Source organism: Neomonachus schauinslandi, chromosome 6 (assembly GCF_002201575.2).
Source record: "Neomonachus schauinslandi chromosome 6, ASM220157v2, whole genome shotgun sequence".
NCBI classification, from domain to species: domain Eukaryota; kingdom Metazoa; phylum Chordata; class Mammalia; order Carnivora; family Phocidae; genus Neomonachus; species Neomonachus schauinslandi.
In genome coordinates, this window is record NC_058408.1 from 79,658,665 (window position 1) to 79,683,012 (window position 24,348).

The window sequence follows — 24,348 nt, forward strand, 5'->3', positions numbered from 1 at the left end:
AATAAATATAAAAAAAAAAAACCCTCATGATGTCTTCCTTCCTTTCTCTGTCTCATTTCCCCAGTGACTTACTAGGATTTCCTGAGATCACTTCCTATATGCTCTATATGCTAATGTTAATATGTTATATGCTAAAGTTTGCACCCTCCTCCCCAAAAACTTGAAATCTAATCCCCTATGTGATGGTATTTGGAGGTGTGGTCTCTGGGAGGTAATTACATCATGAGGGAGGGACCCCATGAATGGGATTACTGCCCTTATAAAAGAGACCCCAGAGAGCTCCCTTGCCCCTCTGCTATGTGAGGACGCAAGATTTACACTTCCCAGCCTAGGACAAATAAATGTCTATTGTTTATTTAAAAAAAAAAAAAAGAAGAATAGGAATTTGGAACCCTTTCCACATTAGCAAAACCACAGATTCAACACAAAAGGCTATCAACAGAAAAGTAAGTAAATAAACTTTGGTGTAGTTGCACAATGGAATATAACGTGATAGTCAAATCCAATGAACTCTACCAATACAAACAAGTGTCAATGAACCTTAGAAAACAGTATTGAGTACAACAAGTACCAAGAGATTATATATAGCATACTGCCCTTTTAAAAGTTAAAAACAACTAAAATTAAAAAAATATATAACTATATGTATAATTATAATATATTCCCATTTGTATTTACGGGATATATATGTATTAATAAGTACGTATGATAAGTGAAAACGATATACAAGGAAAGCAAGGGTATCTGGAACATGGGATTAGGATGATGGTTTCCTTCTATGGGGAGGTGGGGTATCAGTTAATGGGGGGAGACCATACAATTATATGTAAGTTATTATGAAGGTTTAACTTTTCTCGTGTGTTGTGCATTTATGGGTAGTTGCTACATTATTAGAAGTGACTAAGTCATTAACTTAGTAAAAGTGGGCCTCTATAATGGACCAATGATGAGAGTCTCACATGGAATCCAGAGCTATGATTTAACCCAATTCTGTGCTCCTGGGGTTAAAACAGCAAGACTGAAAATAAAAACCCAATTGAGATGTGAGTGGTGCATTCAAAAAGATCCTGCATGGTGAAAGACACTAAGGCATAAGTCTCTGAAAGTGAGTTCAAGTTCTAAGACTCAAGGCAAAAATAATCATTATGTAACTATAAAATGACTGTTGATAACAACTCTGAGGAACCAGGAAGGCCAAGAGAAAGTCTCAGAACTTGGGATGCTGATTCCCCCCCCCTTTTTTTTTAAACAAGAGAGTCTTCTTGGTGCTTCTTCAAATCATTAAAACAAAAAACAAAAAACATGTATTTATCTTCTCCTGATAAACCTATTACTGTATTTCTTAATCTTGCAGTGGGGAAATAAAATATGAATAGCAAGTAAGAATTGTAATTAAGAAGACATGAGATCATTTCAAGGTCTTTATTTGGCCCACTTTAGAAATTCTCTGTGTTTTCATAATTTATTTAGGGACTTTGTGGTCATTGGATTCTTCCCCCCAAAATAGCCACCCAAAGAGCTAATTCTTTAACTTTCAGTTTTTGGTCTATACCTGTGAATGAATCTAAAAATACTTTTATTAATTAACTACATAATTAAAAATTAACAGCAAAGCCTAAAAAAATACTATTTTCTGCAAAAAACAGATAAACTCATAGTACTTAAAAAAATAGTTCTCTCTTCAAACTATTCTACACAGGCACATGCACGATTTTCAGTGAACTGTCAGTAAAGTGGATCTACATTTGTATTTCATAATGCTGACTAAAACTAATACTCATCTGGTTATTCTTTTTTTATTATTATTTTTTTCATCATGATAAGTGTGTTCTTTAATCCCCTTTGCCTATTTCACCCATTCCCCACCCCCTCCCCTCTGGGAACCATCAGCTTGCTCTCTATAGTTAAGAGTCTGTTTCTAGCTTTATACCCTCTAGCTCTCTATCCATGTTGTTGCAAATGGCAAGATTTCATTCTGTTTTATGGCTGAATAATATTTCATGTATATGTATACCACATCTTCTTCATCCATTCATCAATCGATGGACATGGGCTGTTTCCAGTTTGACAATTGTAAATAATGCTGCTCTAAACATAAGGGTACATGTATCCCTTTGAATTAGTATTTTCGTATTTTTTGGGTAAATATCCTGTAGTGCAATTACTGGATTGTAGGGTAGTTCTATTTTTAATTTTTTGAGGAACCTCCAAACTGTTTTCCATAGTGACTGCACCAGCTTCTGGGATACTAATTTTCAAAATGAAGAAAGGCAACCTCCAGAGACTCTTTGGTAAGAAGTTAGATATCAATCATCAAAACTAGCAACTGAGATAAACACAGGGAAAGCACAATTATCAAGTTCGTGGCTAGCATAAACTTAAGGAGCTATTTACCTATTTAATTTAAGATTGATAGAGCTGAACTTTAAAAACATTTTGGCTTTGGTCTATGGTCTGACCCTAATTAGAGAAACGATGACATATATTAAAAATTATTAAAACTGGGGCCTGGGTGGTTTGGTCGGTTAAGTGTCCGACTCTTGATCTCGACTTGGGTCTTAATCTCAGGATCATGAGTTCAAGCCCCACATTGGGCTCCATGGTGGGAGAGAAGTCTAGTTAAAAAAAAAACAAAAACAAAAACAAAAAGAATTACTAAAATTAAAAATACATGGATTGTCAATATAGGTAGGAGATGAAACTCCATAGAAATTCATAAATGCCTTGGAATTTTGGTGGGCAGGCAAGCTCAAAAGGAGGCAAAAAATTTCAAATTAATGAGTTCCTACAGTTTATTGTAAATGTATGGGATCCTAAGCAGTGCAGAGAGGATATGGTCCCCATAGGCACTACATAGGTGAACTCACAACTAGTATACTGTGTTCAATTAATTTCTGGGTGGTACATATTAAAAAACTAGAGTATGTGTGGGGTAGAATGAACTGAGTGATGGAAGACTGATACCTCTAACAATAAGAAGAGTAAGGTGATTTAATTATCAAGGGGGAAAATCTTGAAAGAAAGGGAGCAACACCAAATACTTGACCATGTATCAAAAGAGATGAGCTGCTTTAGGACACAAGGAGAACCAGGAGGAAGCAAATTCTGCTTCAGCCACAAGGAAGAACTTTAACAATCAGGAATATCTTATCCTCAAACCATGAGGTTCCACCTTTGTAGCCCACCTGCTTGGTGGTTCTTCAAATGCAGAGGACAACAGTCTATGGACTCCTTTACAACCTCCTTATTTGTCAGCTCCCTTCTTCTTCATGCCCTTATTTATCCTAGTTAAGAGTCCATGATCAAGGAGGAAATATCCTTCCCTCTTTTATCTTTTAGCTCAGTGTTTTTTAAACTATGGGTTTCAGCCCATTCATTGGATGCAGAATCTATTTAATGAGTCAGGATCTAAAATAATTTTTTTATTTAAATATAATAGAAAATATCAGACTCTACTGTTCATTGGAAGGGTATAATTTCATGAAAATTTTCTTTCAATATATCTATTTTTATGTTTCCATAAATATACTGGGTAAATGTGTTTCTTATTGGGGGTTATAGCTTAAAATAAAGTTGGAAAGACACAGCTTTTCCTCATGCTCTAGAACCTGTCCTCTTCCCTGCTCCCATTCACTCAAGACCTCACACCACAAATTACTCCCTTGCCCTCTCTACTGGTTCCTTCCCACCAGGAGAGAAGCATGTTCAAATCTCTCACATAAAAGTAAACAAATGTCAAGCAAACAAAAATAATCCCCCTTCAACGTCACAATTCCATCTAGATATTAGTCCCTTTATATTGTTTCTCCCCTCTCTCAATCTTCTAGTAAAGAAATGTCTAGGCCACATCTCACATGTGAATCTCTACTTTCTTCCCTACAATATGGCACTCATGCCGCCAATGGCCTCTCTCCATAATCTCCTGAAATTGTTCTTACCGTGGTCACATGATGCACATGTACTAAATCCCAGAGAAGTCTCAATCCTCACCTTGTTCATCCATACCCCCAGCAGCATATGGTTCTGTTGAGTACCCACTTAGGCCCACAGCTCCTACATATGCTCACACTTAAGATTCTCTCCCCACCCCCTTTTTTTATGGGTTCCTTTTCTTCTAATCATCTTTTATATACCCATGTCCTTAGAGGCGTGGTCATGGGCCTTTCACTCTCATGATGCCTTCTCTGCCTGGGGCAAGACCATCCACTCGTATGGCCTCGATTCCCTTCAAATGTGCATACAACCCAAATCTGTATTTATTAGCTGTCCCTGAGATGCTGAATGTCAGACAGGAATGCCTCATCACGTATCTGACCTCTCCACTGGGCTGTCTTACAGGCATTTTTAACTCACATGTCCAAAATAAAATCTGCCATCTCTCCCCTTCACTCCAGGCCTACAATTCTTCTAGCGCCCCTCATCTAAGTATCTGGTACCACTGCGTACCCAGTCGCCCACATCAGAGGCCTCAGAGACACCCTGATTCCTCTTTTAAACTCATCCCCTCATTCACCCTCCTCTTGTGAGAAAGAAATGAAATAGACCCTCAGTAAATATGAGCTGTTCCTATTTTTGCATGGTCCACTCGTCATTAGGCAGTCAAGGACTTCCATAAACCTTAGCCTAAGCAACCCTCACTACTCTCCTATGCAACCTCCTCCCTATACCCCGAATAGCGCCTCTATCATTAAACTTAGCAGAGCTTTCTGCAATCACCTGCTTATATTTTGTCTTCTCCATCAGACTATAAACTCCAGGAAGGGTATGTGCATTTCCTTCTTATTCACCATGTTACCTCCAAAATACCTTGATGCCCCGTGAGTATTTGTTAAATGAATGAATGAATGTTTGGAAACTTAATGAGCTCCCCATAAAAAAAATGTTAAGAGAGCAAACAATGATTATCTGTAAAGGAAATCAGAACAGAGACTCATGCAACAAGTGGAAAATTGAGATTAATACCCTTTAGGTTTCTAAGATTCAACAGTATTTTATTTGGACCCAGAAATACATAGATTCTTTATCCTTTGTCAGATGAAAATGATTTTCCTTTATTAAAATTAAACATTAAAATCAAGATATATTTACTTACCTTTGCCATAATATCTGCATAAGCCATATATAAAAAATCTTCCTCCAGTTTGCTATGAAAAACAAGAAGAAAACGTGAGTTTTTAAGTAGGAGGCTAGTCATATGTAAAACTGCCATCACTGTATAAAATAACCTTTATTTTTCAACCAGTATGCCCTTTTAAAATGAAGTAAACACAAAACTTAGGCAAAGTCATCATTCAAAAATATGGTAGAATCAGACAGCAAAGATCTCAGACCTAAACAGCTGACCCATCTTACCTTCCAGAAGAGGCCTTCAAGTCTCACAAAATAAATGGTCTACTGATTTACATACAAATGTAACAGCTTTAATTTTCTTGAAACTACACAAGCTGAAACAAGCAAGTTTAAACGAGGTAGGGGCTTTTGAAAGCAGAAGTGATATTTGACATTCGATGGGAAGATTCCCCAAATTATTATGCTACTACACTGTTCAAAAATATAACATAGTGATTCTTAAAAATTAAGAAATGTGGGCGCCTGGGTGGCTCAGTTGGTTAAGCGACTGCCTTCGGCTCAGGTCATGATCCTGGAGTCCTGGGATCGAGTCCCGCATCGGGCTCCCTGCTCGGCAGGGAGTCTGCTTCTCCCTCTGACCCTCCTCCCTCTCATGCTCTCTGTCTCTCATTCTCTCTGTCTCAAATAAATAAAATCTTTAAAAAAAAAAATTAAGAAATGTGTTTAATATCTTCTCCTTAAGACGTATGGAAACCATTAATTCATGAAGAAAGGTTTCCATCAAAAAGTACCTAATATTTGCAAAGTTATTTTAGCAGTTTTAAGGTTCAGCCATCAGAAAAATTCACTTATGAAAATACCTCATTACCTGACAATGCCAGACAGAGGGTTGCTCTATGCTTAGGGATGAGATGATTTTGTTAGTTAGGAAATAATAGAGAGACATCGTGAGAGAAGGATGGATCACACTGGCTAAGAGGGAGAAATGTGCATTATTACGGCATGCATAGAGGTCAAATGAACTCGTCTAGACTCTCAAAAGACTCATGTGGATAGGACTGATCATTAAATTATCTTCCAGCTTTTGCAGGAATGAGAGTGAAGCCTAGGGGAAAGCAGGCTCTCTTTTGCATGGCAGGGAGGCAGATAAATGTTTTATAACCTCTGAAAGATTTCATCCACAGAATCTCTGCAGTGCACCCTATTATGAGCAAATGCTGAGCCCATTTTGATTACTGGGCATCTAAGGACATAGAGGTTTAACTACATAGAGGTTCGGCCTTTGTGGCTTTGGTGAATTCATACAAATAAGACTGTAGAAGCCACAGAAAATGGAGAATGCCCTTAAAACAGACCTCAAAGAAACGTCCTGTTGAGTTGATGGCTCACCCGCCTCCTAAAGGTTTCCTAAGACCCACTGCACAATGGAGACACAATCTACCCAGGAAATTTGGGTCACCCTTGGCCTCCACACATTTTTTCGTACTGGAATTTGCTTTGGGCTCTTCTGTTTTATTTATAAAGGCCATTTGTGATAAAGAAAAAATAATTTCATAAGATTCGGGATCAACTGCATCAGCTAATGACAAAATTGTTACAAAAAATTGGAGCTCACAGACAGACATTAAAGTCTGAACTTGAATGAATGTTGGTCCACAGGTGTATGGCAGACTGGTCCTATCTCGGAACAATTCTCTCTCCTAACAAGAACAAGATGAAATTGCAACATGAATGTGTGAAACACAAGATACTCAGACATGGGGTTTCTTTATCTGTTCTTCCTATGCTCACACGAACCCTCCCAACCATACCATTTCTCTGTTAATGCTGTTCTACTAAACAGAAGGATGAGCTGATGGAGGGGATCAACTCTCTTCGTGCCTTCCTCTTCTTCTGGAGGGTTGGCTCCAGGTTTCTGCAAAAAAGCCAAATTGATAAAATTTCACATTAAATGAAATGCACACACAAAGCCAGGAGTAATATGAGGGTCAGGAACAATGACTAAAAGGAAAGCCATCTTCTTCCTGCTCTGGCGTGCGTGTGCATGTGTGTGTTTTACATGCAATGTGCATGCAAGTGTGTGTGCTTTTAGGCACTGTGCATGCACATGTGTATTTTATATACATTGTGCATGCATGTGTGTGTGTTACATTAATCAATGCAAAACTATGCAGCTTAAAAAAAAAGATATTTAATAATTGGACCAAAAGACACTGTGAGCAAGGATGACTCACATCATTTAAAAATTCTGAATGCTATTCTTAGAAGCAGATTCACAACTGGGAGTGTATTTGGTACAGAGATTTCAGCTTTAGGGAGGGCTCAATTTGCAAAGAATTACAACAAAATCCTCAGTCACTCCAAGTATAAACATTTAGTTCACAGAGCAGTGAAAACTGATTATTATCAAACAAAACATTTTCCTTGCCTACACAAACAATGTCAGGTAAAGAATGCTAAATGACTTAATGCTTGAACCACTTACATGTTTTTTTTTTTTTCTTTTCAGTTACTTTAAACTTAAAAAGAATACTTTTGTACTATTAGAACTTCTAACACGAGGAAAATTATTAAGCATTTTTACTCAATGTAGAATTAGTTAATCTTGACTGTTTGTTGAATGGTTTAATGACTTTTATATCTCTATTGCCTTACACATTCAGACTGATTTTTTTCTTGATTTCTTTTTTCATTTTTATTTTTTTATTATGTTCAGTTAGCCAGCATATAGTATATCATAAGTTTTTGTTGTAGTGTTCAACAATTCATTAGTCATGTATAACACCCAGTGCTCATCACAACATGTGCCCTCCGTAATAGCCATCACCGGGCTACCCCATTCCCCAACCCCCTCTGCTCTGTAACCCTCAGTTTGAGTGAATGAGTAAAACTATACGATAATTGTCTTTCTCTGCTTGACTCTGCTTGACTTATTTCACTTAGCATAATCCCCTCCAGTTCCATCCATGTTGATGCAAATGGTGGGTATTCACTCTTTCTGATGGCTGAGTAATATTCCATTGTATATATGGACCACATCTTCTTTATCCATTTGTCTGTTGAAGGGCATCTCGGTTCCTTCCACAGTTTGGCTATTGTGGACATTGCTGCTATGAACATTGGGGTTCATGTGCCCCTTCTATTTACTACATCTGTATCTTTGGGGTAAATACCTAGTAGTGCAATTGCTGGGTTGTAGGGTAGCTCTATTTTTAACACAGACTGATTTTTTCTCTACATAAAAGATCTTCTTTTCCTGGATTTATGGCTTAATATTGTAGATACTGGGTAAATTTCTATAAGCTATCTAATATTCTATGGGTTGTTTTAGTTCTAAAGACAAACTGAATTCACTTAAAATATATGGGGAAAATCAAGGTCAAGCATTCATGAATTGTATCAGTTTATCCAATATTCCCTGATAACTTGTGAGTTGAAAAATAACTTTTAGACAGGAGGTCATTAAGTTGGGAATCATGAAGCCTCCAACTAGTCTGCAAAATTCTACCAGACCATATGCTTATAAATTTTCCTGAGAAGACAGCTTTAATCAGATATTTTAACAGATCCACAACTTAGAAAAGAATAAGACAATGGCTGTCCAGAGTGCTCTGCTCTCAGTACAAGAGCGTCCTTACCAGCACAGCATGGTGGAACCAAAAATCTACTTGCCATCTACATTTACCATGACTTCCTGTCCTTCTTGTATCCAGTCTATCATTCTCTGCCCTGTGTGTTTTTAAAAACTAGCTACTTTTTATTGGCTTTGTTAACCTTCACTTATGTTTGGTGAATAACTTCATTATGGTTCAGCTTTTATAACTCTATACTGGTTCTGAGGTGGTTAAAGGGGCTTTGAGGAAGAATTTAAGAGAATAATGGAATCAACATTTGGTTAATAATAAACTATCATTCAGCTTCACTTCTGAATAACATGGTGTTGAAGAGAGCTCTCTGAAATAAGGATAAAATTTTCCCTAAACACTGAATGCAATGACAATCAAGAATAAGTTTCCCAGGATGAGTACGCTACAATGATATTTTCTCTTCAATATGATAAGTGCTCACACCAATGTTATTCCACCAAACCCAAACCCTCTTTCATCTTATAACCCCATTAAAACATACTGCTAAATCTTCTATCAGCTTATCTTCAAAGTAGTGTTCTTCTGTTTCAATCCAAGACTTTTCATATCCCTGAAGAAAGAGATTGACAGCCCGGTGCCTAAAAGATAAGCACAATTTCAAACAAAGAATTTTTTAAATACACTGGAAAAGTATTCATTAGTGCTTTATCACTGGACTTTCCATGCACTAAGAAAGATAAAATAACAAACTTTCTACTCATGATTGCAGAGGCAATACATCGTAGTGAAGAAGGCAAGGCTTCTCAGATCACAGGCTGACTTACATTCAAATTCTGGCTCGGCCATTTCTAAGCTTCACAACACACCGGCCAAGTTATTCACTTTACCAACTTTCACTTTTTCCATTGATAAAACTAGGAGAACCCCATCTGTACTTCAGTTTTGCAAGATGTAAAAGGAGATAAACAATGTAAAGCACAGTGGGTAGACAGATGGTCATTAAGTGGTAGCTATTATGACAATAAGGTGGCTCTGGATAAACCATGTACTAAGCGTTCATAAAGGAATTATTCAGTGTTTGAGTTAACATTTGGTACAGACCCTGAGGATTACAAAACAAAATGTATTACGTGAACTTAATAGGAGTATGTATCCAAAGACTAAATCCTAGGATACTGAAGTTTAAATGGTTGCCTATGAAATAAAAGAGCACCGAAGACTAAAAGAATCAATAAACTCATCATGAAGTTGATGAGAGGTACAGATAAGATGCCACCATAAGAAAGGATAAAAGAAAGTAATCACCATAAGGAAACATCCTAAGAGAATATCAGAAGTGTTAAAAGGAGACGTGCCATCACAGGATGGAAAGCTGAGCCTAGCAGTACTAAGGGCGGGCTATGCAGTTATGAGCCATACGCTCAGATAGGTTTACGAAGAGTCTGGAAAATCAATGGGAGGAACTGACGATGCAAGTGGAACTGCTAGAGATCGCCGTAAAGTCCTATGCATGAAACAGGCATGACAAAGAATGGGTTCAGCTTTCCTGGGACAGCAGAACCACCCAAGCAGCTTCTGCACAATACACTTGCTAAGCACTCACAGAAATGCTGATTCAATAGGTTGAAGCTTGGGTGTTTCTGAAATGAATTTGAGTGCATTTCCCCAAAGCACCAGCTTTGAGAGCCACCCCAAAAAGGGATACACTTTTGAAAATGTTTTATCAGAGGGAGTGGATCAGCAGACTCTATGACATCGGGGAAACGAGCTCGGAATCTGCTGCCATCAACCTGATAAGAGGCGATAAACAAGTGAGCTGAAGAGGTGGCCATTAAGGGAAGAGTATCCCTGTGAAGCAGCTCAAAGAAAAAATCTGATGGAACTTGGAGAATGACTGGATAGGAGTGAACAGAAAAGGAATAAGACAATGAACTCAAAGTTAATGTTCTAGTGACTAACTGGTGACCCCATAACGGAGTCAGAGAATTTAAAAGGTGTACATGGTCTGAGGGGGAAATTCATGTATTTTTATACTCAGTGAGTGTGTCAGAGCAAGGAGTCCAGCTGTCTTAGTGAAAGGGGAATGTGTGAAGTTTGTTTTGTTTTGTTTTACTCCCTGACTCATTTATTTATTCAAACATGTACTGCAAGTCAGAGTTCTAGGTACTGAGGATATAAAATTGAACACCACTCTAAAGGATCTCAAAGTCCAGATCAGAGAGACAAACAGGCCCAACGCTACAGGAACAGGCCCACAGCTAGAGGTCTGGAAAAGCATCCTAGAAACAAAGAGGATGAAGCATTCCATTTGCAAGGAGTGGAAGAGCATGCTCTGAAAAAGAGATGCAGCTGAGCCGAGTCCTGTTTACCAGATGTGGGGATGATGCCACTGACACAAAGCTCCGAGTGGAACAGGCACAGTTTCTTGGGAAAACTACAAGGAGGCAGAACTGGCACCTCGGCCATGGAGCCAGACTCAAATGTACCAGGTTATTACTCTATTAACAAGTATGCCCGCTGTAAGAGAAGGTGGGGTGGGCGTCTGTTGAACGCAGTGATGTTATTTCCATGAACTAGTTCCATATCAGTTCTTCTCCCCAAGACAGACAATCCCTCAAAATAATAAATAACAATTAACATGTATAGTGTTAAGTTCGGCTCTAAGCACCCTGTACCTCAACCCATTAAGTCATCTGAACAAGTCCATGAGGCAAATCTCATCATGGTACACATGAAGAAACTTGACCAATGTCAGGCAGCCATCAGCTGAGATGCCAGGATTCAAATCAAGGTTGTCTGAGTTCCTAATTACCCCACCCCGCCTTACATATGTGAGCAGATTTTCCTCAGTATTTAAGAGTATTTAACAATCACACTGTAGACCTTAGTCCTCTGGGAATACCCAGCGAAGAAAAACAAACTCAAGTATTAGACAGAAGAACCAAAGCATCTCTTCCATCTGTCTCTCAGAATATTGAACTCATGTTAAAATGGACACTGTACTCCTACTGCTTAGTAGGGAAAAAAATAACTTCAATCTATTACAGACATTTAAAAAAGTCTGACCTTGGCAGATTGTATAACGGAGCCATCCGGAAGCAGGCTACCACTGCCCTTTTCCTCTGTTTGGATAACAGTTTGTGCCATACAGCCTTCTTCGATCTCTGTGGATGCTCCACCTGAGGTAAAAGGATACAAAAAAAAATTTAAATATTTAAACCCTGGACTACCCTCAAAAATACAGTATTAAACAGCTGTGCCTTTTAGATTAAAAACTTTTGGAATTTCAATTTCAATTTCGAGTACCTTACAATTATTATGGAAAAACCCATGTCCTAGAGGTAACCCAATGTTAAATTGGAAATAGGTTTAAATGTTTCATATTTTCTTTAGTCAAAATATAATATTTCCCCAGTAGTGTGTACTTAAGAAGCTATGTCATCTCTAAAAATCAAAGAAATATAAAACCATTCTACATAAAATCATGTTTTCAGAATTTGGTTATGGTTCTAAAACATATTTTCTGTCTACACAAAAAATTAACCTACTTACTTATGTACCCATTTAAACCAATTTTATCCTAAGAGTTTACAGCAGTCAACAGGAATAGAGGCAGACACAGAAAATTCTACCGAAAATTCAACTGTTCCTTAATATAATAGGATGGAGAGAAGATGACAAGGCTTCGGGAACACATTACTAGGAGTGAGGAACACATTACTAGGAGTGAGGTAAAGAATTTAATTTTGCAAAAATGTTAAAATACGTAATTATTTTGTTAGAGAGGGACAAACGAGAATTCAAAGTTGTAGTAAATGAGGCAAGCAAGCTATATATTTAGCTAATGGTGTTTGGAGCTCCAAGACGAAAAAGAGATTAATTATAAGTATTAGACAGGAAAAAAAACCCAACATGTAATTCTAAATTAATTAGTAGTCTCTAGGTAATTGAACACTGTACTTCCCAGACTGTAATATCTCCGGCGCATACATGTAGATTTCTGTAAGAAATAAAAATGTTGCGTTACCTAAAAAAATAAAACTAAAATCTATTATCTTTTGTGGTAAAGGGTCAAAATATGAATGTCATAATGCATTAACAATGTCTGGACTACAGTGGTTTAGAAATTTTAACGAAGCAACTTGTATAATTGGAAAACACTTATTTCTGTGATGGTCATCCCTCCACAGGATCAGTAAACACTTTCTGACAATTGTCCTCTTCTGTTTTCTTCTGGATGACTGTGTTAAGTGAATCAAGGGTAGTACTGTTCAACTAGATCCAATGCACTCAAGTTCCATTTTGAGATTCAGTCTGTACAGACTAGCTTTCTGTGGGAATCCGGCATTCTGATCGGTGTGGGTGGCAGTCAACAATTACAATAAAGTACCGAAGCGTTGAAGATCCAGTTGTGAACATGGTAGAAAATGTGTCCGTCATCATGAAGCTTACCACTTGGCAGAGCATTTTATTATACATGAAAAGTCCCTGAATAGTGAGGTTTCTTCTAACTGTCTGGATGCCGGGAGGTGCTGATGTGTTAGCACGGCTTGAGTTTGAGTATTAGGAAATTACAAGGGGACAGGTTACTCTCATGGGACCAATGACCAGATGTGCAGTATAAAATATACAATTGCAGGGGCACCTGGGTGGCTCAGTTGGTTAATCCTCTACTTTCTGCTCAGGTCATGATCCCAGGGTCTTGGGATCCAGCCCCACATCGGGCTCCTTGCTCAGCAGGGAGCCTGCTTCTCCCTCTGCCTGCCACTCTCCTTGCTTGTGGGGCTTTCTGTCTCTCTCTCTCTCTCTCAAATAAATAAAATCTTAAAAAAAAAAAGAAATAAAATATACAATTGCAAAGGTTGCTGATACGGGAGATAAATTAAATCAAATATCTGCTACGCACCCACTGTTTTCGCATTGAGTTGAGCAAGTGAAGATATTCTTCGCAAGCTACTCAATGAATGAGGGACAAATTAACATTAGAATAGAGGTATTGAAGGCATGAATTCCTCTTGTGGCCCATCTTTCACTCTTTTCTAGTCTTTGGTAATTGATGATTTCTTTTTACTCATATTCTTAACAATGTGAAGAATAGTTGACCTTAACTAAAATCTGACCCCCTTACCTTTTCCTAGAAAATTCCTTTAAGATTATGGAGATCACCTACTTGGCAACGAGACTGTCTGGACTCCTTATATGTCTATTCAGCACATTTTGTGTCCCGGCACATCTGTATCATTACATCTTTATCTATTTATGTGTCCACATGCTCTACTACGGCATGACCTACTTGAGTCGAGAGACAGCATTCAATCCCCAGAACCTGCAGAGTCTAATGCTGCCATACGGTAGTGCATACAATAAACGTTCATGGAGGGAATGGCTGCGTCATAGAATGAATCTCACTACATATGACTTCGCTCATTACAATTGAATACAGTTATCAATATATGTCGCTAGAATAAAACATCTAACACATATTTTACCTAACCAGAAGATTCCTTACACAACAATATAACCCATGGATGGATAATGTTTCAACTATTATTGGTTTGGGAATTGCTGAATAATGAATAAGGAAATCAAACACATAGTGAACTTTGTAGTTTAAGGTAGGATACAACTTAAAAATTATATAAAAACACTATTCTCACACAATTTTAATATCAATGCACTGCTCTTCTCTAATTGTAATTTATTGCTGATCTTGGAGAAAATTAACTCAAAAATACCTATAATAAAAGGAAAGGTGAAGCAAAAGACCAAAAAAAAAATTCAAATACTAAACTAGTGACAGCATCTCAAACATGTTGTTATAAGCAGTAATAAAAAATGATATGTAGAACATGGAATCAGGTAACTCTTGAACTTTTTGTTAGAATGATTTAAAATTAAATATATAATCCTATTTATCTGTATAATCACAGAACTATCTTGAGAAAAGACAAAAAAACAAAGGCTGTGATATCCCAAAATACATTAGCTATATATTGCTACAAAAATTATAAGCTTGGAAATTTTGCTTATTAGATGTAAGCGCTCCTGAATCATATATTCTTTATAATAAATATGCTAAACATATATGTTTTTTTGGCCCACAGCTAACAATGAATCATTTAAAATGCGCTTACATGGTTAAGGCAAATACAATGGAATCAATGCAGAATCTAACCTGCTCAAGATGAAAAAGCACATTGGCTATATCTAATACTCTTTCCACAGTCTTCTCCGGATCTGATGTATCTTCGGTCCTGTTTGGTAAATCTTTGTAAAGAGCCATTTGCCATCTGATAGCAGGATCCTCCAACTGCAGAAAAAAGGAAAAAGTTTCAAAAATACAAGGTTACAACCTAAAGGGGGGAAGACCTACTTTATTGAGTGTAGCCCAGTGTCAAAACTCTGTGCAGAGATCAGGTCAGAGAGTGATCTCATACTCATGAAATTAATCATCTAGTGGAGAAGATAGAAATTAAATATGTACAATTGTGATGAAGGCTACTGAAGAGAAATATAAGGTATCGTGAGCTTCAACTTAACCTGCTGGTGGTTGGTAAGATTCCCCTGAACAAGGGAAGTTTTGCCTAAGACGTAAGGATGAGCTGGACATAGTCAAGGCAAGGAAGTAGACAAAGCAACCTTCTATCTTTCTCTTCCCCTTTCACAAACACTGAAAGATCCCCATACTTATTTTCACAGGCAATGATATGGGATCACACTTAACTATAAATAGAGGGACTCTACAAGTGAGCTCAGTTTCACTGAAACAAAGATAGCAATATAAACCGATGGAAGGTTAATAAAGTCATATTCTATAATAAAGGAGTCTTTTTAACACTGTCAATTTTCCTGAGTGGGAGATATCACTGAATTCTGTATGTTTTTGAGAAGGATTATTATAAAATCATAGAAACTGAAAAATACAAGCATCCTTACAAGGAACAGATCACATTACTGCAAAGAAATAACATAGAAATAACTATGTCATTAAAAACAGGCAAAGCAACCCCCTTATATTTCTCTTCCCCTTTCAAATTTCCATTAAGAATGGGAGACAGAGGGTAATGAAGCAAAGGTAAATGGACAACATCTGAAACTTCACAACTCCTAGTCTGAGAAAACAGAGTTGGAAATGTGAAAAATAACTTTCACCTAGAGGCAAACACTGAATGACTTGTAAACACCATTTGTCCTTTGATAAAACGAAATGTTTTTTCCCATATACTTTTTTCATCTGAGGACTGTGTTTGGTACTTCTGAATTTTAACACATGTTTACTTGTATTTGGCAAGATAAGTAGAATCTTTATTCTTTCTAATATAAAATTACTCCTTCTGGCTCCCAGGATTACCAGTCCTACAATTTCAAGACAATACATTTGAGAAGGTGTTAGGAACAAAAGAATTCATCTTCTGTTAATCTGTATGGCTCCATAATATGTGTGCCTAACTCGCAGCACAAGTATAGACTGAAATGTCAAAAAGAAAATCTATGTATTCATTACAACTTTATTTTCAGGTCTCATCCATTTTGAAGTGAAATGTTGATTATGTACGTGTTTCCTTCTCTGCTCTTCTTTCTTCCTGACTCCCCAGTACACAATATAAATTGTCCACAGTACTCCTACAAGTAACCTCTAGAATATAATGGAAGAATTTCCTTCTGGGGCGCCTGGGTGGCTCAGTCATTAAGTGTCTGCCTTCGGCTCAGGTCATGATCCCAGGGTCCTGGGATCAAGCCCCGTATCAGGCTCCCTGCTCCACGGGGAGCCTGCTTCTCCCTCCCCCACTCCCCCTGCTTGTGTTCCCTCTCTAGCTGTGTTTCTCTCTGTCAAATAAATAAATAAAACCTTAGAAAAAAAAAAAAAAAGAATTTCCTTCTGCTTCTTCAAGACAACCTTTTTCATTTGATTATTTCCCGAGAGAAGCACAGAACCTTCCTTAAGAGGTACTAAACATCTCCTGACTCTACTTGGTAGTGGTTGTCCTAGACCATGGTTCTCAAAGTGCGGTCTTGAGTCCCCTGGGAGACCCTTTCAAGGACTACATGATCTCCATAAATACCCATATATGTAGCATAAACCCTCCACTTGAGGTTTAGTTGGAAGATCTATTAGTACATTTTAAAATGTTCACAATCTTTTTGCTATCTGAAAAGGGATCAAGCTCTAATAGGAATTCATCTCCTGTTCTAGACAAGTTTATAACTAAATGTATGACTGGGTACATACACATCAAAGTGCCCATGAAATTTGTTTTAATCAATATTTGTTTCTTGTGAATATTGCAAAGGTACATCTCACCTTTATCATATTGTAGTCCTAAGTGTTAAAAGAAAAAGAATATGGTTTTGATCTTGGAAAGAAACATTTTAATACCCAGAAAAGCAAACACTATATTGTAGTCACTACTTTTTGACATTTGGACATTTTCATAATTTAGAAAATTCTCCAGAAGGGACACCAGAATGGAAGCAAATACACTGAATCAAAATAATAAGCTGCTAGATTTCATACACTACATAGGAGGTTCCATAAACATATGAACAATTTATCTCCTAGTATGAAAAAAATTCCAAATAATAGTAAATGCTTACTGGACTACAAAACGTACTTCTAGCAATTTTTTTTTTTTTTTACCCAACATTAATAAGTAGCTGTTCTCATGATTTCCATTCATGTTTTCCTTCACCTCCCTAGGTAAATTCATTTATTCCTATTATGGCAATTCTTAATACCTCCTATGTATTAATGACTCTTAAATACACATATTTAATTTCTGGTCACTAGATGTAAAAGTTTAAATTCTTATGGACACCTGTCTCCATGTCCCCAAAAGTCCTCAAACACAGCTAGCGAAGGAAATTTCCAACCTTTATTTCAAATCATGACAGATTTTCTTCAAAGTCTGAGATTCTTTGATGATCTACTTTAAAAATCCATCATTTGTTATCTTGAGAGTCTTTAATACCAAAAGGTTTGCAAGTAGAATAAAGACTGATTAAAGTATTATATTTCTACTTTCTTAACTGCTGAAGTAACATTATATGTAGTACTATTCAAAGAGAGATTAACTAATTCATAAATACTAAATGTGGTTAAATCTGGCTTACCTTGCCTTGTAAATGAATATTACTGCGGATTATATCTCGTACTTCATCCTCAGTGTCTTTCTGTCAAGAAATAAATGTTACCTAAAAGAAGTCTTACAATGCATCAACTGTCACAAGTCAATAGAAATAAATCTAACTGCTTTTGAAATAGTAGATGTCAAAATAAACATATTTACAGGATTTAAATACATGTCACAAATTTGGGGGGGTGCTTTTTCAGATAATTTCTTGATACTGCTGTGACTAGAAACAAGATAACAACCTACTTTATTTCTACAGTAAGTGCCGTTAAGACTCAATGGAACAGAATTTCCAGTTCACAGGAAGTGGGAGAACCATGTTCCCTTGGGTTCAAACAGAAGTATGTCTCCATTATTCTCTGAAATCTCCACCAAGTAATTTTGGCACTTAATGATATCCCCCATGCTCCAGTAATAACAAGGAGCATATCCTGAGAATCAAATACTAGAACAAACGTTAGCAGAACTGCATCCATGCAGTCCACTCTGCTACAACATCCCCTTAATTATCTCACAGTGTTAAACTCTGGATACACAGAAAGGTGCTTCATTCAGTGTGGGAACAGGCAGAGGAAGAATATGCGCTCCAATTTCCCTAAATATAAAATAGTAATCCCAATGTATATTTTTGTAAAATTGCATCTGCGTAGCCATGAAGAGAAAACACAGGGGCCATAAAGAGATCTGGAAAACTTAAATTTCAAAGCTTGCAAAGGAGAAGAGCTGCTGATTTAAAAGTCAACACCTTATCCAGCCACCATCAGCACAGCAGATGATTCTTCTAACAGTGAAAAATTACCCCTCAAAAATTTGAAGAGACGTCTCATAACAAATTTTATATAGGAGTTCATATGGAATCCATTTTTTTTTCACTACCACGAACTTGTTTGCATCTTTTCCCTATGGTTCCTGAGTAGTCTCTGAAGGTGATTAACATAATTTAGAAAGAAAAACAACCCCCCCCAAAAATAGGCAGTCTTTGTATCTGAATGGTAGAGTTTACAGAGAGAAACTGCTCAACGGAACATTTAATGCCAATGAAGTATTGACACAGAGCAGTGAGCAGAAGGAGACTACACATTTGAGAGTTGGGAGGACAAGTGATTGTCATTACCGGTGTGCACAGGAAACTTACCATACTGAATCGGTTTTTGGCCAGAGCAATGAGCTCCTGGTCCCCAGGGGCACAGATATTCAATCCAATGGGCAGCAATCGCTTCAGAGCTGCCACAATAAGAGAAGTCTGCATGGAATATCGATCTCCTTTGCGCTTCATTTTCTTCCTTTCCTGATCAGAGACAGCTGCCTACGGAACAAAGCTGTGTTAGAATTTGTGACTGCTTTTCTCAAGTTCAGAACTATGAACCTCTCCTAACTTGTCTGTGGTTCCATCTTCCTTATTTTCAGTTGGGCCCTATTTTTGAGAATCCTTTTCCTCTTTCCTTCTTAGCATCTCTTGCTAATTTCCAAGTCCTACTTTCAGCTTCCCAGCTCATTACCATTCACTGGTGTGCTTTTTACACACTTTCAAAAGGAGAATGCACATTGTGATTTTAGAGGAGCAGACGGATATATGAAAAATCCATGGGAATTTCAGATATAGTATGTTTTATAGTTTTCACTGCTTATGAGGAAAAATGTAAGAATATATGGTTTATTTTTGTTTTGACAGATGCTTGCTTTCAAATGTGAACTCTCTTTCTCTCACACACATGCACATGATACATATAAAACTATTAGAAAATATATTAGCCTTTTATGTAATCTGCAGACTTGTCTCCCTGGGGCATTAACCCCTCTCTAGTGGAAACAGATGTAATATACTAATTGGTGTAACATACATATTCAGGATTATCTCTGGATGACCTGTTTACATCTGAATACTGCCATGCTACATCAGGGTTCTTTTGTGATTTTTGTTAAATTTTATGTCTGTGCCTCAGGGTCACTTTAAATGCAGGGTCTAATTTTCACTGGGTAATGAGTATTATTCTATTAAGAGGGTATACTCGAACATCAAAATTAAAATAATTGTCCCATATCCACTTCTTTGTGCATGTTAAATTTCTTTGTAGCAATAAATCACACATGGAAGATATTTTCAGGATAATAACATACTGTAATAGTTTTGGCCTACTGTTAAAAAAAAATAGAAGAGAATTTAACATACAAATGATTTGCTTTCCCCACAAAGAGACAAAATCTATCACAACATGTTGAATTTTTTCATATTAAGTAGTAAAATAATTGTCATCATAAAGTAATGGTAGCTTATATATTAATATTATATAATGTATTTACTATGATATATATTATATATTGATATATCAAACCTATAATATCTTAACTATAGCAATGAAATTATATTAACTTTCCAAAGAGATGTACTTATTGCATAGATCCTGCCCTTTACCAATTTGTAAGAGATTAATTTCAGTAAGTTTAGGAGAAAAAAAACAATGAATAATTATTTGTACTATTAAATTGATTAACCCATAAAAAAATGGATCAGTGGTTTTAAATGAGCTCTTTGCTATAAGGAAATGCAACCATAGTGATAAAAATAATTACCCAAATAAGGAACCGACATCCTAAAAATTAAACAAATTGATACAAATTACACAAACATATTTCTATCCAATTCTGGTAATTTCGCTTCAGCAAAACAATGTCCTACAATACGTTAATGTCTACATTTTGTTGGTGTTGCGGTTTTCTTTGATTTTAACTTGTAAAGTTCTTTTGGGTTTATGATTGTATAAGCACAGGGAGCTTTTACCTGGTTTGATATTTATAAATATTTAAGTGACCATATAATAAAAATAATTAAAATCAACACTAAGGGCAACTTTAAATTGCTCAATTTTGAGAAACACCAGATCAATAAATTCCTACTTATGCTCAAACAGTAATCTTGCATCATATGCAACAGGAAATCTATAAACCGAAAAGAGTGGTTGCTATATCTTTGAACACTTACGGGTGATAGAATCCACTTCTAGTATAAAGAAGTTAAATCTACAAACAATCAAGTATCCTCATGTACATCTATGTCAGTTGGGTTTTTTTCTTTGATTGGCACCTTTTTCCTCCACAGACTATAGAGCTCCATTAGGACAGTGGCCAAATTTGTTCTGTTCCTTTCCATCTACTCAGAACCAAGCATTTTGCCTTGCCCGTAGGAGCTGCTCAGTAATTTGAGAAGAACTGCTAAAGCTACTGAATTTGCATGATATTTCACTTTTGACCAATTCCTAACATTTGAATCAGAGATGAATAGCTTGGTCAATATATGGGCATACTTAGAGAGGAAAGTAGGATAAACTGACCTCTGTCATCAATCAGTCTCTCTCTGTCTCTCTCTCGCTCTCACACACACAAAAATAGCTCTAGCAATCTCACCTAAAATAATCTAAAATTTAATAGAGATCAGGAAAAAAGGGAAGCATTTCTAATACTCCTACACTGAAACAGCCTACCAAAGCAAAACAAAACACAGATATTTATTAATGGTTTTAAAAAATATTTTAGACATATTAATTATAAAAGTGAGCCTAATGATCAAAAAGACAAGAGATAATAAATGCTGGCGGTGATGTGGGGGAAAGGGAGCCCTTGTGCGCTGTTGGTGGGAATGCAAACGGGTGCAGGCACTGTGGGAAACAGTAGGAAGGTTCCTCAAAAAATTAAAAATAGGAAGATATGATCCAGCAACTACACTGCCAGATATTCACCCAAAGGGAATGAAAACAGGGTCTCAAAGAGATATCTGCACTCTCCTGTTCACTGCAGCATTATTCACAATAGCCAAGATCTGGAAACAACCTATGAGTTCGTGCATGGATATATACACAGAGTGGGGTGTTATTCAACTACGAGAAAGAAAGAAATCCTGCCACTGCAACAACATGGGTGAATCCTGAGGGCATTGTGCTAAATGAATAAGTTAGACAGAGAAAGACAAATACCATATGATATCACATATATGTAGAATCTAAAAAAGCCAAACTGAGGAAAACAGAGAGCAGAGTGGTGGTTCCCAGGGGCTGGGAAGTTAGGGGGCGGGGCAGGGAATGGGGAGATGCTGATCAAAGGGTACACACCTCCAGTTATAAGATAAATAAGTTCTGGGGATCTAAGGTACAGCAGAGTGATTATAGTTAATGATCCTATGTTATCTACTTGAAAGTTGTCAAGAGATTAGATCTTAAGTGTCCTCACCACAAAAAAACATGGTAATTATTTGACATTTTGTGGGTATTAACTAATGCTATGCTGATAATCAAGTCGCAATACAGAGGTGTATCAAATCAATATGCTGTTGATTTGTTCACCTTACATTACATAATATTATATGCCAGTTGTATTTTAATAAAGCTGGGGAAAATAGTGACTTTTAAACAACTAAGGCCAGTTGCTACATTTCAACAGGAACTGAAATCTTAAAACAAAATAGGATATAATTCTTTTTTTTTTTTTTAAGATTTTATTTATTTGTCAGAGAGAGACACAGCGAGAGAGGGAACACAAGCAGAGGGAGTGGGAGAGGGAGAAGCAGGCTCCCCGCAGAGCAGGGAGCCCAATGCAGGGCTCGATCCCAGGACCCTGGGATCATGACCTGAGCCGAAGGCAGATGCTTAACGACTGAGCCACCCAGGCGCCCCGAAAATAGGATATAATTCTATAATGCAATAGGCAAAACCCACTATTTTTTTTCTCACATCGACAAACAGAATTTGTAACAGATGCTACCTGTATATGTTTTTAAAACAAGTTATGAAATTAAGAACTTCAATAATGCTAGCCATATAATGATGCAACATTATATATTTTGCACCAATTCAACATTCAATAGTGTTTACTATTCAACAATAGTAAAGTAAGACACACACAAATGCCCAGGTTAAGGACCAAATTTCAAACTCTTTAAATTCAAATTTTCATTTGATTTATCCATACTAATTAAGTAGCCGTGATGCACCAAGCGCTGCATTGAGCTTTAGAGTTACCAAGTCAATAAAACATGTTCCCTGCCTTTGTAGAATGTTTGGTCTAAAAGAAGTCACAGTGGGGTTGCACACAAAGGGCCCAGGGCCCTGCTCGAAGGAAGGGCTCAGAGCAAGAGCAGGGGACAGGAGGGAATGGCTTCCTTGGAGGGAGGGCACTCACCACCCTACATGTTAACAACCGGGGGAAGTACACTAATAGCCCCTTGCAGTAGTCAGCAGCACCATTCCCCACACTTCGGACAAAGACACAGCTGGGCTGCCACACCCCACATGCGTGGTCACCCTCTCTGAAGAGCATTATGGCCAATTTCAAATGCACTGGCCTCTCTCTGCCTTATGGGCTACGTACATATTAAGTCAAAATGAGGTTCCCAATCCCAGATTACCATATTCCGAATTGGTCTGCTGGCTTCAGCTGTCTATGTCCATCTTTTACCTAGAGTCATCTATTTTCTATCTTATCAAGTCCCTGCTTGGATGCCTGACTGAAGACTGATACATGACAATTTGTTCTGTGGTTTACGTTTGGGTCTGAATCTCCATTCAAAAGAGTTCCTTTTTTCTTCTGGACCCTGGGGGATGGATCGATCGGTCATGGTGATGTCTTGGGCAGACAGTTTGAGGCTTTGTCAGAGCAATCCCCGAAGCCTTCTGCATCATTCTGTTCTCAGCATCGCATGGGGGGAAACACCTCCCTGTCCATTTCAGCTTCAGATGTCAGACCTATGGCTGCCCTCCTGTTATCCATTCTTGGCACTAGATCTGAACAAGACAGACTTTTGGGAAAGATGTTACTCATCCCCTACTACATCCCACTTCTGGGTCCTTCATGCCATCTGGGCTTAGCAAAGCACCTCAACGGCACTGATGAAAGTATAGTTATGATGCTACTTTGGTCAACACAGTTACTCTCAAATCTGTCCAAATGCTGAAACACAAGGACATCATGATTCCTTTGGTGAAACAATACAGCATATTAGTGAATTGGACTCCATTATTTAAACTAGAAACATTACTTCTAGGAAAAAAGTTCATGGTACTTATGCGATATAAAATTTCAAGCACATGTGCAAACAAAATCAACAACAAATCTTAAAAACAAGGAAGGAAAGCATGATCACTGATTTCTAAAAACTTCGTCAAGGGCACCTGGGTGTCTCAGTTGGTACAGAGTCTGTCTTCAACTCAGGTCATGATCTCAGGGGCCTGGGATTGAGCCCCAAGGTGGGCTCCCTGCTCAGCGGGAAGTCTGTTTCTCCCTCTCCCTCTCGCCCTGCTCATGTTCTCTCTCTCTCTCTCAAATGAATAAAATCTTAAATAAATAAATAAATAAATAAATAAATAAATAAATAAATAAATAAAGTACTTTGTCAATGTTGCTGTTATTTGCTATGTATCCTGTCTCAGAGTGTCAGCAGTTGTATGGTAAAGAGATGGAAAGGTTTGAGAAAATTTAGTTCGTGTGGAGGCGGGGTTGGGGGGGGGCGGATATTAAGATGCTTCAATCCATTACTTTGCATTTTCTCCCTGCAAATAGGAGTAAATGTTACT

The 24,348-nt window shown here is 37.4% G+C and overlaps 1 protein-coding gene across 1 annotated transcript in view; it reads right to left on the reverse strand.

Moving 5' to 3' along the window:
- The window catches only part of RYR2 (ryanodine receptor 2), a 547,432-nt gene that overhangs the window by 94,615 nt on the left and 428,469 nt on the right, over positions 1-24,348 (reverse strand). The window contains exons 72-79 of the mRNA XM_021696142.1: positions 18,924-19,094; positions 17,769-17,828; positions 14,833-14,967; positions 12,613-12,657; positions 11,724-11,836; positions 9,199-9,295; positions 6,882-6,985; positions 5,093-5,144 (exon numbers count right to left, since the gene is read on the reverse strand). Coding sequence (XP_021551817.1) covers positions 5,093-5,144; positions 6,882-6,985; positions 9,199-9,295; positions 11,724-11,836; positions 12,613-12,657; positions 14,833-14,967; positions 17,769-17,828; positions 18,924-19,094 — 777 coding nt within the window. The remainder of the gene's footprint in view (positions 1-5,092; positions 5,145-6,881; positions 6,986-9,198; positions 9,296-11,723; positions 11,837-12,612; positions 12,658-14,832; positions 14,968-17,768; positions 17,829-18,923; positions 19,095-24,348) is intronic.